Below are 17,772 nucleotides of genomic sequence, written 5' to 3' on the forward strand. Positions count from 1 at the left end.
CCAGGTTACCGGCAGGTGGGAGGACGGGAAGACGAGCCTGCCTCTCCCCGGCTGCTGCCCAGTGACCGCAGCTGCCCAGCGGACTCTTGAGTGGACTTGCCAGGTAGTGTTCAGCAAGTATGAACTGGCTGACCGTAAAACCGGGACCTGTTTAGGATGTGGACGATCCCCTCTTGGATATGAAGACTCCAGTCCTCTTTGTCATCGGTCAGAACTCCCTGCAGTGCCACCCTGAAGCCATGGAGGACTTCCGGGAGAAGATTAGAGCGGAGAACAGCTTGGTGGTGGTTGGGGGAGCCGATGACAATCTCAGGTGGGTAGGGTCCCTGGGCGCTGCCAGAGTGTTGAAAAGATGCTTACAAGGTGGATACAACTGTGCCCAACCTAGTTCAGTGAAAGGGGGGCATTAAAAAACTTTAAATTTTTGGACTAACTCAGATTTCTAAAAAGTTGTAAAAATTGTACCAAAAAATTCTATATACTGTTCACCCAAATTTCCCAAATGTTAACATCTTGCATAACCAAAAAGTAATTATCAAAGCTGGGAAATAAACATGGATATGATACTATAATGTAATTTACAGACTCATATTTCATCACTGTGTCACTGATACTCTTTTCTAGTCCTGGATCACGTCCAGATCACACATGGCTGTCGGTTGCTGTGTCTCCTCAGTGTCCTTTAACTTGACACTGTTCCTCAGTCTGTCTTTCATGACCTTGATACTTTCTAAGATTGCTATTTTGTAGACTGTTCCTCAGTTTAGGGTTTTGACATTGTCTCGTGATTAGGTTGAGGGCGCATTTTTGGCAGGAATGCCATGGAGCTCATGTGCCCTTAGTGCATCCTTGCCGCTGCATGATGTTGCTATGTCTTGTTACTGGCAAGGTTACCGTTGATCACGTAGTCAAGGTAGTATCTACCAGGTTTCTCTACAGTTACTATTTTTCCCTTTGTAGTTAGTAGCCATCTTGTGGGGAGAAGATATTTCGAGATGCTGTAATCAGTCTTTGCCATTGGGCTTTCACTGGGGTAGGCATTTCTTTACATTTTCTTCCCTTACTGAGGATGAATGTGAACAAAGATTTTATTTGTATTAAGCATCCTTTTATATATTTTGGAGTATAAACCAGAGTTTGGAAGTGATTTTAGGGGGGCATCTTTAGTCATTGAGATGGCCATTCTTCCCTTTCAGGGTCTGCCAGCGGGGCCTTTAGTTATATTTTCATGAAATGTACTGAAAAAGAGATTGTGTCCTTTATTGGCCTCCTTTATAATATGCTCAGTCTTAGGTATTAACTTCATTTGAATGCTTTAACTGGAGAGCTTAAAGTGAATACCTGTTCCCACCTGTCTTGTCAGTTTCTTACCCAGAGATCCTTTGGAGAAGTCCTCCTGGCCTTTGTCATCTGACAGCTTCTTGTAGACCTAGAGTCTAATCCTTGGATGCTCAGGGCAATGCTTGCTTGTAAATACATTCTTTCTTGTTAATTCAGACATTCTTACCTATAGGAGAATAGACTGTGTTGAGTCGTGGTTAGGGAGTGGGAGAGATGAAAACACCTTTAGTTAGAGTTGCATTGTCAGGCTGCTGGTGAGACATATTTGCATGGCACCGAGGGCATTGGACTGAGAATCAGGAGACCTCAGTTTAACTCTTGCTCCTTTGTTTGGGTAAACTGCTTAATTTCTGGGACTTGGTGTCCTCATCTGTAATATGAGCATGTTACATGTCAGGGTTAGAGGCCAGAACCCAGTGAATTGGGGTCTCAGAATGTGGAGGCTCAGAATGTTGTTCTTCATCTTGTCACTTGGTGCCCAGTTTCTGTCTCTGCTGAGACCCCCAGGCAGAAGCCAGGGGATTTAAGTCTGGCTTTTGAAGAGGAGAATGCAGCCAGCTGTGGTCAGTTTCTCTGATCCCTTTAGAACTAACCTGTGGCCACCTTTCCTGGTAATATCATTTCAGCAGCACCTAGAAGTCTCAGGGTTTGGAACTGTATTGGGGTACCTCAAGATGAGATCTTAGCAATCAGATAGAGTTTACCTGTGAGGCCCTAGGTACAGGACTTCTGGAGTGAACAGGCCCAAGTACCTTCCCTGTTTTCTTTGGTTCATTACCTATGTTGCCTTGTGTCATCTCCACAAGGGCCTCTCTTGGCTTCTGTCTTCTCTCAGTTGACGGCATGAGGGGGGTGTTAGGGTTCCTCATTTTGCAGATGTGGAACCTGAGGTTCAGGGAGGTTGCAGACCTGCCTGTAGGCTACCATTATCTTCCTTCTTGGGTTTAGAAAAGAACCAACACAGAAGAGAAACCCATTCTTATTTACAGTTGTTACTGTGGAATGTTTGGAAAGGAAACATTTCCTCTTTTTTGTCTCTTAGAATAAGCAAAGCAAAGAAGAAATCGGAAGGGTTGACTCAGAGCATGGTGGACAGATGCATTCAGGTACACAGTTGCTTTCCGTGGGTTTCTCAGCTAGGCTTGTCTGTCTGTAACCTTTTAGGCTCGGTCTCCTTGGCAGCATCCTCCTGACTCTATGGAGGATTGGGTATCCCCTGGGGCCTTTGGGGGACCTAAGTCATAAGCAAAGAAAAGGGGAAAAGAGGGAGGGGAGAGAGAAGGAGAGTAATGATCTAAGATGTGAGCAAAGCGGGTGGGGAGGAAGGGTTCACTGAGGAGTGGTAAAGTGTGACCACCTCAGAATGCCACCCCCCACTCTGGGCACAGAGGCTGGGTTCCTGTGGGTCCTTGGCTGAGGGTAGGGCCTGTGCCGGGCTTTGTGAAGTAGGAGGGACAGCACACTGATTTCAAAGCTGGGGTGACTCAATTTTAGTAGGAACTGTTGGGGAGCTTCCTGACACCTGGGCCTCTCCTTACCCCAGGACGAGATCGTGGACTTCTTGACCGGGGTACTTACTCGTACCGAGGGGCACATGGGCACCGAGCCTCGGGATCAGGACGCCGAGAAGAAGAAGAAGCCCCGAGACGTGGCCCGCAGAGACCTGGCCTTTGAGGTCTCGGAGAGGGGCAGTCGACCTGCATCACCAGCTGCCAAGCTGCCTGCCTCCCCCTCGGGCTCAGAGGTAATGCAGGCAGAGAAGGGGCACTCTTGCTGGGGAGTCAGCAAAGTGGGTTCCTGTGCTTCCCGGGGAAGGCTGCTGGCCTTGCCAGGCCTCTGAGTTCTTGCAGGGGGAAACCCTGACCAGGGAACTCCAGGGGGACTTGATGATTGACAGTCCATCCAAATGACCTTGACTTGGCCCTTGTCCTTCTCATCTACTCAGGATCTCTCCAGTGTGTCCAGCAGCCCCACCTCCAGTCCCAAGACCAAAGTGGCCACTGGGGCCTCTTCCCAGAAGTCCAGTCAGATTGGAAGCACCCAGCTGCTGAAGAGACACGTGCAGCGGACAGAGGCTGTGCTGACCCACAGACAAGCCCAAGGTACGGCCGCTTGGCCCAGGGGCCTCTCTTGGCTTCTCTCTTCTCAGTTGATGGCATGTGGCAGTTGGAAAGTATTGGCACCTGCCGCTTTTTCCAGACATGTTTGTCCAGGCAGAATTAGGTTGGAATAAATACCAAGGGCTGTTTTCAAGGGTAAAATATGACACAAGGTCTATGTGTTACTGTGACTGTGTGTTCCACTAATTATAGCCTCGTCTTGGCATTTGGGCAAGTTCACCTTTATGAGCTGACTTCATGTATATTGGCCTCAGATATTTTTTCTGACTCCCAGTTGGGGAAGCTGTGTCTTCTCTTCAGGCCCAGCCTTTCCTGCAGTCTGGGAGCTCTCTAGGTCCTGCAGACAGGGCTGGCCGTGCTCATCAGATACCAGGGCAGCTCCAAAGCCTCGTGCCCGCCTTTGAAGAGTTAAGATTCCTACACTGGGACTTCCAGTGATGTTTTTCAGGAATCTCTGGAGATAGGTTTTCAGTTAGGCTGGGAAATACTTGTTCAGTTGAAATTAGAGTTTGGAAAGCAGGGACCGTGATGTAAGAAGCTGCCCTGCCCCACTTTGATCCAGTCGGCAGTCCTGAGGTGAGGCTCCTTGGGCCTGGGCCAGGAGCGGGTATCATCCAAGAGTCTCCGGCTGGGGAAGAGGCGACAGCCGGAGCTGGCTGTCAAGCAGGCAGACTCTTCCGCTGCGTTTCGTGTAGTGGAGCCACAGGGTCAAAACTTAGACCCAGGCCTCATACAAGGTTGCCCAGAGGTGGTTGTGAGTGTGAGTGGATCAATGGAGACAAAGAGGCCAGGCCACTGAGGTCCACATGGATGCGCTGTGACCCACACCTTCCTCAGTGGTGGCCAGAGCCAAGTGCGCGCTGTCCCCTTCGGCTTTTGATGAAGAGAGAGAACAGTTTGTGATGCTTCTGGAGGCAACAACTAGTCAAGGCTGGAAGGGCTTCTGCAAGACTGACTGGGGAGCTGGGTGCAGAACGTGACCCAGAGCGGCGCGGAGGAGAGCCGCAGCACGGCCGCCTGGCACAGGCAGAGCTCACAGGCAGGGGGTGAGGACAGCTGGGGTTCCCGGGCCCTTGCCAGGCACCTCGCCCTCCTCTTGGCACTTGACTTGCTGTTGCTCATGGAATCCGGGCAGTGGCCCCATGAGTCAGGTACATGCATTATTTTCAGTTTATGTATGACTCCAAGGAGCTGCTAAGTGGCAGAATCAGGTTTCAAATCCATCAGTAATCCCAGGAAAAGCCCCTGTTGACCATTTTCCAGAACATTTTCATACCTTTTCTTACTCCCTCTCTCTTTCTCCTTTCTCTGGCTGGCCGTGATTCTGTAATTCTTTCTGATTCATTCCAGCTCAGTTTGCTGCTTTTCTGAAACAAAATATGCTGGTGAGGAAAGCTCTTCCTCCCGGCACCTCCTCCTGTCTCTTTGGTGAGTATCACTCTCTTCCTCGCCTGCACCCTCCGCTCTCTGCTTCTCTCCTCCTCCCTCTCATCTCTTCCCCAGCCCTGCTTCTCTTTTGTCTCTGATTCCCCCTGTTCTCCTCTGTCCGCATTTTCCTTTTTTCTTTGCTGTCCTTCGGCTTACTCCATAGTCTTTGCTTTCCCCCGTTCACTCTGATTGCCTCTTATGGTGGTTTCCCCCTTGTCCTTTCATGTCTCACTGTGGCTCTTGGCTCTGCTTCTCCTGTGTGTGCCTGTGGTCCATTGCCTGCGAGCCTGCATCTCCCTGTGTTTTTCTCCTTGCCTCTGATTTCCTGCTTCCATCCTGGTCTCTGCAAGCACTGAGCAGCATAACTATATCTCCTTTCCTTTTTGCCCTCCTTCCTGTGCTGATTTTGGTCAATTTGTTCATCCTCTGAGCAGTCCTTCCTTTCAGCTGGTTGTGGCCTCACTGTGGTTTGGAGTGGTTTCCTGTGGCCCCACATCAGCCTGCCCCCATCACTCCCACCTCCCATTTTTCATGTGAGTCCAGCCTTCTGTCTCCTTCCTCCTGCCTTTCCGCCCCGATTGCCTGTGCTGAGAAAGACTGGGCGTGCTTCTAAGTGTAAAGAGGAGGGGATCTATGAGGAAGGCTGAAGGATAACGTAAGAGTCTGGGAGGCTTTGCTCTGTGCAGGATGTGTCTGTTTGATTTGGTGGACAGGGAGGCCCACGTGTAAACAGATGGCCTTTCTCAGTCCTGTTCCCACTGACCTGGGGACTAGCTTGTGACGTGGGCCCCTGTTGCCCTGTTACTTCAGGGCCGGAACTGTAAAGTTGTCTCAGCTATGATGCCCCCTCACCTAGGGGTTACTCAGAGCCAGCCTGGAGTCCTGGTGATAATCCTTCTCATGGCCAGCATTCGACAAGCAGACCCTCAGCCTTGGGCCCTGAGGGGACTCAGGGGACTCAGAGCTCTGGGGACATCTCCCTTGTAGGGAGGACGGAATAGCTTGCTCCTCTGTTGTTTGTCCAGAACATGTTGGCTGGCCTCCAGCTGTGTGACATGGGGGAGGGCGGGAGGCTTGTCACATTCTGAGAGTCCGGGAAGCCCTGTTGAGGTCCACTGCGGTGAGTCCCATTTGTTCGGCAGAGCCAGGATGGCATCTCCTTTCTTTCTGTTTCCACCGACTCAGAGCTCCTTCCTTCTGAGCCCAGGACAGGGGAGGGGAGGGAACTGTCCTCGGAGAGGGCCATCGTGGAGATGAGCATGGGTGGGACGGAAGGAGTGGCCTTCTTTGTGGACATGCTGGGCCGGTTCTTCCCACACGGCCATGCTTGTGCTGGCACCGGTCATCAGTGTCTGTCGGGCTTCTCTGGATCGTGGAGAACTTCACCGCAGCTCCATGTCTTAGTTCCTATTTCATCAGAACAAACGGAGGAAGCTGAGAAAGAGGAGCTCAGGGTCCAGCTGAAGCGGCATCATCCCTCCAGTCCCCTTTCTGGCACAAAGACCTGCAAGCGACCGAAGATCAAAGTGTCCCTCATCTCCCAAGGGGATGCAGCTGGAGGGCCTTGCACCGCTTCTTCAGGGGGCGCTCCAGAAGGTGAGTTTCTCTTGACCTGTTTAAATAGCAACTGACGGGACCGTCCCAGAGACACAGCATTGCCCCCTAAGCGGCTACTTGCTGGGCGGCTACTCCTCTCCCTCGGCGCAGCAGGTGCCCAGAGAAGACAGCAAGGGTTGCATGTGGGGGAGAGTGGGCAGTGAACTAGGATCAGGGAGGCAGGACCAGGATCAGAGGGAGCTGGGGGGTCGTTCACAGCATTGTACTCTTTGTTTCTTTTTGCTTTCAATTAAAGATGATAAAATATCCCAGAAGTTTAGAAAATAGAAGGAAAAGATAACTCCCAACTCTTCCCTTCTCTCATGTAGAGTTATCCTTCGTTTTGCATCTTTCAGTCTTTTCTGTAATATTTTGCATTTAGCCTGGACTCTGGGACCCTGAAAGGTCAGCACCAAACCAGACTGACCAGTGGCCTCGGGGTTTTCTGTTTTGCAGCCACAGGAGGGAAGCCCCTCACCATGATGTTGGGACAGGCATCCACAGGGGCCACAGAACTCACCGGGCTTCTCGCCACAGCCAAGTGAGTCTGTCTGCCGGTCTGTCTGTCCCGTTCTTTCCCTTCACCTCTTCTCAGGGTCCAGTGAATGCTTTGAAAGATAGTGGATTCTGGAATCTGTCTGTCCTGTGAACGTGACTTCTTTCTGAGTTGGGTGTTCTCCCTTTGGGTCAACTCAGAGTTGACTTTTACTTAAAGTTTACAAAGTGTCCTGTAGCTCTTGCTTCAAGACCTAAAGTCTTTCCTTTAGGCCTGACTTTTAGAAGGACTGGAGGCTGGATTCAGAAGGTGAGACAGAGACACGGAAATTATAGCCTTGTGTCCGTTGCTGAAAGCCTTGCTGGGCCTCCCACTGGACCCTCCTGGTATTGGCAGGGACCTTTAGGTGATGGAGCTCCTGTCTTTGTCTCCAGGTCAAGTGCTTCTGAAGGAGGCGTCTCAGCCAGCCAGGCATCCTCAGTGGTCTCCAGCAGTGCCACGCCCAATGCCTTGCACACACTCCAGAGCCGCCTGGTGGCCCCCTCCGCTGGCAGCTCCCTCCCAGGTACCTGCTAACTCAGCACCCCCCACACCCCAGCCCCATCTCCCAGCCAAGTCTGTCTGTGCTGCTGCTGGAGGGTGGCCCTGGGAAAGCACTGTGGAGCTAGGTCTCAGGGGTGCGCCTCTGGGTCTCAGGCTTATTGTAGAGGCTTGGCATGGAGCGGGAATTAACTTTGAGGTGGGGGAGTTCTGGGCCTTAACATCTGCAGTGAGTAAATGTCCTAGTCTGCAGGTGATGTCTCTTGTACTGTAAGGCAGGGGTCCCTAACCCACAGGCCTTGGCGGTCCTGGTCAGTGACCCGGTAGGAACTGGGCCGCACAGCAGGAGGTGAGCTGTTTCATCTGCCACTTCCCGTTGCTTACATTACTGCCTGAACCATCACCACTGCTCCCGCTCCAATTGTCTTCCATGAAAAGTCCCTGGTGCCAAAAAGGTTGGGGACTGCTGCTATAAGGGAAATAGCAGGTAGGTTTCCAGCTGTGTTGGTGTTTTTAAACATGTCTGGTTGAATAAAGCGGGAAATGGTGCTGCACCAGGGCATCAGCAGAATGAGACATGTTTCTGCCAGGCTGATCCCTTCACCCTGCACTGAAAGGCTAGTTGCTTGAGCCCAGCAGGGTGCCCCGTTCTTCCGGAGGACCTTCCTCTTTGCTCTCAGGGCACTGGACTGCGTGTAAAGTGAAGTCTGAGTCAGGTATTGCGGATTTTTTTGGCTTGTAAGTGGGTCCATGTTCTCCTTGGTGTTACTGAACCCATCCAAAATGCAAGCCAGGTGGTTTGGAGCTGGCTGGGATGTGCAGAGTGAATCGAAGACAGTGTGTCGGGAATAGTGGGCGTCCAGCGTGCGTGCGCACGTTCTGGCATCTCTCTGTGGGCACCGGATATGTCCAGGGGAAAGAGTGTCGGTGTTTCAGTTGGTCACTGAGGATGGTGGGCACGGCTGCTCGTGAGAAGGTGCCCAAGCCTGTGCTGATGTCTGTTGTGTCCTCTCTTAGGGGCCGCGTCAGCCAGCAGCCTTCTCCAGGGCCTCAGCTTCAGCCTGCAGGACATCAGCAGCAAGACCTCTGGCCTCCCAGCAAGCCCCTCTCCCGGGCCAGCCCCGCAGGTGCACGTCTGCCTCCCCTGGGCGGTACAGGGCGGGAAGGGAGGAGGCCTACTCAGCTGGTTCTGGCAGAGACACTGGGTCAGGGACAGATAGCCTCTGACTCCACAGTGGGGGACTACCAGAGGCTAGTGACAGGTTTCTAGATCTCTTTGTATCTTTGCTTTCTTGGTTATAAAATGAGGATAATGATAGTACCTCCCTCGCAGAGCTGATGTGGGGATTAAATAAGAGAATATGTGGAAATGCCTGGCAGAGTACCTTGCATGGGGTAGGCGCTCAGTACCTGGGCAGTTTTTAAGCACATGGGCCCTCCACACTCGACCGTCGCTGTGGGTTGCAGCTTCTGACTAGCTGGGCTTGTGTGTCCCGCAGGCCACCAGTGTGAAGTTGCCTACCCCCATGCAGAGCTTGGGTGCCATCACCACAGGCACCAGCACCATTGTCCGCACCATCCCTGTGGCCACCACTCTCTCCTCCTTGGGTGCCACTCCTGGTGGGAAGCCCACAGCCATCCACCAGCTGCTGACCAATGGGGGCCTCGCTAAGTTAGCAAGCAGCCTCCCTGGCCTGGCTCAGATCTCTAACCAAGCATCAGGTGAGTCTTTCATGAGAACTGTGGGGATCTTCCCTCAAGACCGTCCCACCTCACATGGGCAAGGTATGATGTTGAACCAGCCCCACAGGGTCCTGGCCTTGACCTCAGGGATTCAGCTCTGTGGGTCCAACCCCAGGGAACTTGAGAGTACACAGGCCGTTCCTGTTGCTTTTGGACTGACTGACAGGGCGTAGATGACCCAGCTGGGGAGGAGACCAAGACAGGAGGCCGGGTGGGGGGGGGTGTCACATGGGTGGTTAGGGGGACGCTCCAGGAAAGGAAAGTGAAGGCTGTGACAAAAAGAGCCTACCACTCTCTCTCTCAGGCTTGAAGGTCCCCACCACTATCACTCTGACACTGCGTGGCCAGCCCAGCCGAATCACCACGCTGAGCCCCGTGGGCACAGGAGCAGCCCCGTCAGAGGAGCCCACCTCCCAGGCACTGCCCTCCAACTCACAGGTGAGTCTGTCTGGGGAGACCGAGGACATAGGCTCCAGTGTTGGGCGGCGGGGTCTAGCTGGTTGGCTGATTGGAGGAGCTGGACTGGTAGGCAGGCCCGGTGCACCTCCACTCTTGGAGTTTGTGGCTTTGTTACCGTGGTTGGGTTTGGGGTTTTGTTTTTTAATTGAGGTGTAGTGGATGTACAGTGTGTTAGTTGCAGGTGTACGGCACATTCAGTTATATACTTTTTCAGATCCTTTCCCGTTTTAGGTTGTTATAGAACTGTTGGTGTAGTTCCCTGTGCTGTACAGTGGGTCCTTGCTGACTGGAGTTTGTAGCTTTGAGACTGAGTCGTGGGCCTCTTTGCGGCTTCTCTTCTGTAGCTCTCCTGGATTGTGTGAGGATTAAACGTGAGATGTGTTCCATGCCTCGTCAGTGTCCGTGTTCTTCCCCTCTCCGCCCTTTCTCCCCTTGTCCTTGGCTTCATTGTTCAGAGGGTGCGTAGGAGCTAACTGGTAATACTCTTTATTTGACTTGCCAGCCTTGGGCCATCCCAGATCTTTGTGTTCATTTTGTCTTTTCAGGGCACAGTTAGGTTTTTATAGCTCTTAGCCAGGAAGCCACCATCAGTTTCTCTTAGCTGATCTGATTTCCATTGTGACCTTTTCAGGTAAACTGTTTCTCATTGTAAATGGTGACCTGAGGGCCACCCAGAGATCAGAGGTTAACAGCAACCAAGTCTTGACTCCAGCAGCACATGCGCTTGCCTTCAGCATCCAGTTTCCAGCCAAGGCCTCCTATGTGGGGCCCTGGTGTGCAGGCTCCCCTGGCTGAGGGCTTAGCCCGTCCCCTCCCTCCTGCCACGCCAGTCCCGCCCTGGAACTGGGCGCCGGTGCCCTCCCACGGGGAAAGTACTGCTCAGAGGTGGTTACCCTGGCTTTGTGCAGAGAGGTGCAGGTGACTTAATTTATTTTATTCTCTATTTTTAATTACAAAAGTGATTGCACTTAACTTTAAATAATCCAAAAGTTATAGAAATAATTTATAAAGTGAAAATTTCCCATGATAACACTCCCAGAGATGATAGCCCCTGTTGGTAGCTTGATATGCATTTTTCTAGATTCTTCTTTCTACAAAATTCATTATTTTATTTACTCTTTTGACAGAAATTAGACCACAGAATATGGCTATTTTGTAACTAACGTTTGTTTATGAAACATGTGGTGTCTTTCCCTGTCCTTTCCATGGAGACTTGTCTATTTTTTATCAGTGGCTGTCTCATATTTCACTGTGTTGATGTACTAAAGTGTATTTCACAATTCCTGTTAGAGAGTTATATTTTGTTTTTCAATAGCATAAATATTGGTATAGTGACTACCACTTGTTCATGATTTTTGTGTACCTCTGGGAGATTTCTATAGGCTGGAGACCAGTAAGCTGGGGCCTGTACATCTAACATGTGGCTGCTGTTGTTGTTTAGTCGATAAATCGTGTCCGACTCTTTTATGACCCCGTGGACTGTAGCCCGCCAGCCTCCTCTGTCCGTGGGATTTCCCAGAACACCCGGCTAGCTGCTGACTAACTGTCCTTCAGAAGGTTTGTTCATTGACAGTTTAAGCCGCACTGATGAGAATACCTGTTTTCCTCCACCTTGTTGATTATGAAAATCAGTATTTTTAATTTTACTAATTTGATAGGTGAAAAATGAAATTGTTTTAATGTGCATTTTCCTGATTACTTATGAGGTTGTATCTTTAATGAATTGCTTGTCATATTCTGTATCTCTGTAATTCATAGTAGCTTTATATATGCAGGTGTTAATCCTTTATACAAATATGCAAATATATTATACAAATTGTATATGCTTTATTCCAGTTAGTTACTTATATATATATTTTTTTCTGTTGAAGTATTAAGTTGCTTATCTTTTAATTTTTGTTTCTGGGTCTTTTATCAAACAGACATTAAAAATTGTTTATGTAGTTAAATCTTCAAATTCTTCCCTTTATGACTCTAAAGTTTTGTGTCTTAAGAAAGCTCTTCCCACTGTAAGGATATAATCTTTTTATGTTTCTAAAAATTTGTCTTAAACTGTGGTAAAGTTTGCTTACAGACAATTTACCATTTTACCCTTTTTAAACTGGTGGTTCAGTGCCATATTCACATTGTTGTACAGCCATCACCACCATGCACCTCCAGAACTTTCCCATCATCCCTTGCTGAGACTCTGTTTGTGTTTTCTTACATTGCGTGTGTTCGTTTGCTTACCTTTAGTTGTTCAGTCCATTTGGAATTTATTTTTCATTCTAAGTGAGGTAAGGATCTAACTTACGGAGTCCATGCATCTTCCATTCATTTGAAGAGAGCTGCTGTCACATTCTAGATTACTGTACACACAGGACCTGTTAGTACCCCTGACCTGTTTCTATACTATTTGATTATTGTTTGATAATGCATATTCTTAAGTATCAATTATGGTTCTAGTTCCCTAAGATCATCTTTATTCTCTTTTTATAAATAATGAGTTTTAAGATTTGTTCATTGCCATTTTGGAATTAAATGAACTGAATGAGTACAACTATTTCTTTCAAGTCAGTTAAAATGATTAATTACTTTCAAACATTTCCTAATGTCAGACTGTCTGAATTCCAGATTCAGTAGTTTGTTCAGTATGTCCTGTTCTGTTTTTGTTTTTGTTTTTTGCACATTCCTAAATTTTATTGTACATGTGTAAGAAACAAGAACTTCAGAGGTAAAGCATGTCTAGTCTTGATTTGTTTTACTTAGGGTTTTGATGTCTACATCTATTAGCAAGATTGGCCTGTAGTTTTCTTCCTCTCTGCTCTTGCTTTTTAATGTATGTCCTTTCCTTGTCCAGTTTTAGAATATAGGAAACATTTTCTCATATTCCAAAACATTTATATAGCACAAAAACTACCAGTTTTTTGATGGTTGGATGGAAATGACCTGTAGGCCATTTGGGCCTGTTTTCAGGCAGTCTTAACCTTTGCTGATGACACGTTGATGCCCAGCTAGAAGACAGATCCTCACAAATTATGTTCCTTTTCTTTTAGATGGTCCTCTTCAGCTTGCTCTGGCTGGGGGCAGGCGAGGGGGACCTACTTAGAGTTGAGAAGAGAGCAGAGGTCAGCGAGAATCCTTTTCCATGGCTAAATTGAAGGATGGAGTAGATATCTGACTTCTACTTGATGGTATTCACTTGAGAGCTTAGTTTTTAGCTGAGTAAAATGGGTGTGTCAATTACTAGGAGGGTCCTAGTGGTGATTGTTTTCTTTTAGACAAAGGAGATGTTACTAGGTTAAGGCTTGCTGATTCAGAAGTGTTTAACAGTCATTTCAGTGGTCAGACTGCCAGACAGTATGACCTCAGGGAAAGCTCAGGCCTTCTGTCTTCAGTTAGCTGTGTGACCCTGGGCAAACTGCCTGACCTCTCTGTGCATTTTTTCATCTAGTCTAGCGAGGAGCTTGGCAGAAGTCAGTGACTGTTGTGGTGGTGGGCTTAGTAGGGGCTGTCTCGGAAAGCTATTCGGGCTCTGGGAAGATGGATTTCTAAAAGTTGAGAAACAACCACCCATTTCTGATGTTTATAAGACAGTTGGAGATTTGAACACTGACTGGATTGTTCATTAAGAAATTGTTAATCTTTTTAAGGTGTGATAATAGTTTTAAGTTGGAAAAATAATCTCTTAAATTTGGAGGTTATAGACTACAATATTTATGGAGAGAATGACTTTAAAAAGAAAAAAGGTTGTAAAACATTGATAGACTTCTCTAAGGTCTGTGCCCTTATTTGTCTCTGTTGTTCCTGGTGGAGATGAATATTTACTGTGTGTTTCCTTACGAAACTGGCCCATTATGTGGCCCTACAGCTGCGAAGCTGCAGGAGAAAGGGAAGACAGACAGTGTAGTGCCCTGCGTCAGGGTCCTGGGAGTGGACTCTTGACTGTGATCACAAGGTTTTCGTGTCTCTGGCCACATAGTGCCCTCGTCAGGCTGGCAGGCAGCCTGCAGCTGTCTGCCCAGCGGGGTCATTGCTCCCAGCACTCCTGGTCAGGACAGAGCTCATCTGTGTATGGTCCAGCCCGCCTTTGGGCAGGGCCAGCACATGGGCCACGGAACCTTTCAGGTTTTGATTGTCAGGCCTTTCTTCATTCCTCCTCACCTGTGTCCTCTCTCTTCCCCGCCTTTACTGCATCCTCAGAGACCTGTTAGGAGTTTTCCAAAGGCGGAACTAGAGAAATAGGGAAAACCTTTGTGGAAAAAGGCCAACTCTCTCTACTTCCTTCTTCCCAAGCTGCAGGGCTCAATAATTCATGGCATCTTCCACAGCACTTAAAAAATGAACATGACGTAGAGCAATGATACTGCCAGTGCAGTCATGGAAAACTTCTCTTCAACTCTATCACCCTTAACAAGTCACCTGTTTCCTTTTTCCTGCATTCTTTCTTTTTTTTTTTTTTACATAATAATAAGAGCCAATGATGGTGGTTGACACATTAGGCGCTTTATGCAGATTGTCTCATGTAATCTCACAACAACCCTGGGGAATAGATGTGCTCATATCTGTCTCACAGAGGAAGGAAAGGAGGCTCAGAGAATGGAAGTCATTTGCCCTGAAAAGTGATGGAGGTGACTCTCTGACTCCAGAGTCTGTGTTATATTCATTACTTGGCTGCTAGAATACCTATCCTTGTACATCTACCTTCTCCCCCATCGAGCATTATTTCTTTGGAATAAGTTCTCAGGGGTGGGGTAACTGGCTTAGGAAGAGGGTCAGTTGTGTTAACCTGGCAAACTGTTGACCTTGTTCACTGCCTCTCCCGCCACAGCGCCTGCCTCCAGCCCCCTGAGGACACTGTGCCACATGTCTTCCTTTACCAGGCTGGTGATGGCTGCTGCACGGTGAGGCCTGGGCAGCGGTGCGGTCCTGCTGAGGTGCCACTTGTCCAAAGACATCTTTAACACAGTCATTTTTGCCTGTCAGCTGTCTTCAGGGCTGGACCTCCAGGTCTTGTGTAATCATGAGGCAAGGTGATACAGCACCAGCAATGGGACCCTGTGCCCCAGTCGCTATAGGTCTGATTCCCAGAATCTCCAGGTCCTCAGCAGACCTGGCTGGGCATGAATCTGAGGCACTGCTTCCCTCTCAGTAGCTGTAACTTGACTCAGGAAGCGGTGTCGGACTGCTCACTGCGTCGTAATAAAGGAGCACCTCTTGGAAGTCTGTGCCTCCCCGCACCAAGTTAGGAGGAGACCTCTGTGTGGTCCGGGCCTGTAGGAGTTGGGGTCGAGAGCCCTGTGCTGAGGGCAGGGATCATCCTGGCCCCCACCAGCGGCTCAGTGCCAGGGGGCTTGTTCTGTCCGTTGCTGTCCACCAGACAGTTGTGGGAGAGGTCTTTCCAGGCAGCACTCTCCATAGGAGCCACACTGGATACCAAGTACCTGCTGAGACCTGGGGACTCCTCACTCCAAACCCATGAGAGGGCACGGAGAACCCAACTGTCGTCTTCCAGTCCCTTTGGCCACTTACAGACGTGGGGAACAGCAGTTGCCGGGAGGTGAAAGCCAGCTTTCTTTTTTTCCATCATGTTTGGGCAGTTCTTGTGTTCAGAAAGCCTGCAGGCCCAGAAAGGCTGAAGAGGACGGAGGGCACGTTGGTGATGAGGACGGTCTGGGCTTGAGGCTTTGCATCTGGCACCTGAGGAACTGTGGATTCAACTGGAGATGAGAGTTTGCCAGGCCAGAGGAAAGAAGCCCCAACCCCTGAAATTTCTGTGCTTAGTAGTGGAGCAGGGACAGCTGCTAAGTGAACATCTTGGCCGTTCATCCCGTGAAACTCTGACATCAGGACAGCAAATGCCATGCTTCAGTGTTTCTGTTTCAGCTCTGGGTGTGACTTCCTGTCTTCTGGCTTAGAAGTGGGAAGATGATTGGCATTGACTCTACTGTGCAGGGTACTCAGTACCCTGAGGTACTGAGCCCTGGAGGTGGAAGTCCCTGGAGAAGTGATTACTGAGGATGGAGCCCTGAGCCCTTCCTTACCTCCTCACGACACTTGTGTGCAAAAGTATTTTTAGATTTGGTTTAGAATCTATCCTCCAGAGCAGGCTCCTTTCCCTTTTGTACTCTAGAAAGTTTCCAGTCCAGTTGTAAGGCATCCCACGTATGCCTCTTCAGTATCTGCAGGCAGGGAGGACCCACAGCATACCATGGCTGGACTTGTGGTGCAGGGTCCTCACCTGAGGGCAGGGTGTATCCAAAGCAGGCCATATGTGTTCAGTCCAGGAGCCTCAGTCCAGTCTGAGTGGCAGCCGGGAGGGAGCCTGTGGTGTACAGGAATCTCAGACAAGGCAGATTGGGATGGTCCAGGCAGGGCCTGGGGCAGTGTATACGACAGGGGTGGAGTGGGCAGGTTATACACTATACCCTCCCTCCCGACCTCCTGCCGAGCTGGTCTCCGAAATGATTCACACAGAATTAGCCTGCACCCTTGCATTAGTGGGCAGGTAACTGCTTTCTGAAATTCAGGCAGCATTTAGTAAGTTGGAGGAAGATATGAAATGTGAAAAAGACATCCAGGGTCAGGGGTTTGGTGACTTTACAGGTAGGATAGTAACACACCAAGAGGAACTGAGGACAGTGAGACTGTGAGACCTGTGTGAAGCTTTTAGGAATCACTCAGGGCAGGTTCCTGAACAACCCGTTCATGACTTAGGAGTGCATTCTAGACAGCACTGGGGGGCTGCTCAGAAAGATGCTGACACCCTCTGTGGGCTGGGGCCAAAGGATAAGCTGAAAAAACATCCTGCATTTGTCTAAATCCTAGTGAGCTTCCCATGAATGATTTCCTGAGGCTTGGCTTATACACTGGGAAGGATGCCAAAGCTGGAGAAGGGGAGTAGTGAGAACCTTGGTTCTGCATTGTGGAGGGACAGGCTAAAGGGGGAAGTAGTTGAAGTCCCTAGAATGATGCTCCCCAATTCCATACTTCTCCAGCCACATTTCTCGAAGTGGAGAAGGAAGCATTCCTCTGCCAATCATGTAGCAGACCTAGAGTCCCTGACCTCGGAAGGTGACACTACTGGCCAAAACTGTAGAAGGATCCAGAGGGCTTTAGCTGAGTTCTTGGGTGGCAGGTGCGTATTGATGCTCTGTGAAAGCAGTCTTTGTTTGAAGATGAGGTCGCTGATGGAGGAAGACCTGTCCTCGGCTCCAACGCTGGGACAGTCCTGGGCTGGATGGGGTATCAAGCTGAGCTGCTGTGACAGTTCTGTTTTTCCATTAGCCAAGACAATTAAAAATAAAAACAGATTTTGGATTACTTCAACATGTCTTCAGTCAACTTCTTACTTTTATTCTGATAACCACCCAGTGAAATGGCACAGAGAACAAAAGCTAAAATGTTACGGTAATTCCACTGACCATCTTCCTTATGCCTGCAATACCCACGAGGTGGGTGCTGTAATTCCCCTTTTACAGATGAGGAAACTGAGGCACAGAGAAGCCACACAGCAGGACTGAACCCAGACAGTCTGATACCAGTATCTGTTCTTCTCTGCACTGTGCTGGGATTCTGAAATGGGAGACTGGAAGTGGAAATTAGCACAGGAGGTGAGGAGATGGTGGCTTGGCCTTCATGTGACCCCTTTCAGTTTAGACCCTAGGCCCACCAGGCCTAGAGTGATTGCTGCTGCACTGGTGGGCTCTTGGCTGGGCCTGATTCAGTAGGTGGGGTCCCTTGCCCTTGGTCCTGAGAAATGGAAACCTCTTTGCACATCCTATCCCTCTGCTGCTCTCCAGTAATTAATGACTTAGTGATGAATGAAGGAATTCCAACCTCCACGTTATCTGTGATCTTGTATCTAAGAGGACTTTCCTGAGAGTAAAGTGAAAGTGTTAGTTGCTCACTGGTGTCCAACTCTTTGCAATCCCTTGGACAGTAGGACTCCAGGCTCCTCTGTCCATAGAAGTCTCCAGGCAAGAATACTGGAGTGGGTTGCCATTTCCTCCTCCAGGGGATCTTCCCAACCCAGGGATCCAACCTGGGTCACCGGCATTGCAGGCAGAT

At 49.4% G+C, this 17,772-nt stretch overlaps 1 protein-coding gene across 50 annotated transcripts in view; it reads left to right on the forward strand.

The window, feature by feature from the left end:
* KANSL3 (KAT8 regulatory NSL complex subunit 3) overlaps nt 1-17,772 on the forward strand; it is a 73,670-nt gene that overhangs the window by 25,379 nt on the left and 30,519 nt on the right. For 7 of the 50 annotated variants that reach the window (XR_014051936.1, XR_014051937.1, XM_081484699.1 and 4 more), the window contains 10 exons: nt 156-313; nt 2,384-2,447; nt 2,885-3,085; nt 3,287-3,443; nt 6,294-6,485; nt 6,942-7,026; nt 7,416-7,546; nt 8,539-8,648; nt 9,021-9,243; nt 9,569-9,702. Coding sequence is in view for 43 of the 50 variants with exons in the window: in XM_081484699.1 (XP_081340825.1) it covers nt 156-313; nt 2,384-2,447; nt 2,885-3,085; nt 3,287-3,443; nt 6,294-6,485; nt 6,942-7,026; nt 7,416-7,546; nt 8,539-8,648; nt 9,021-9,243; nt 9,569-9,702 (1,455 nt within the window). In the remaining 7 variants the exon portion in view is untranslated. Of the gene's footprint in view, nt 1-155; nt 314-2,383; nt 2,448-2,884; nt 3,086-3,286; nt 3,444-4,811; nt 4,890-5,323; nt 5,423-6,293; nt 6,486-6,941; nt 7,027-7,415; nt 7,547-8,538; nt 8,649-9,020; nt 9,244-9,568; nt 9,703-9,937; nt 11,681-14,533; nt 17,032-17,772 lie in introns of those variants that run through there. The other 43 variants (XM_081484720.1, XM_081484713.1, XM_081484691.1 and 40 more) reach the window with 18 other exon arrangements.

Source organism: Giraffa tippelskirchi, chromosome 4 (assembly GCF_054371585.1).
Source record: "Giraffa tippelskirchi isolate mGirTip1 chromosome 4, T2T-mGirTip1v1.2.pri, whole genome shotgun sequence".
NCBI lineage: Eukaryota > Metazoa > Chordata > Mammalia > Artiodactyla > Giraffidae > Giraffa > Giraffa tippelskirchi.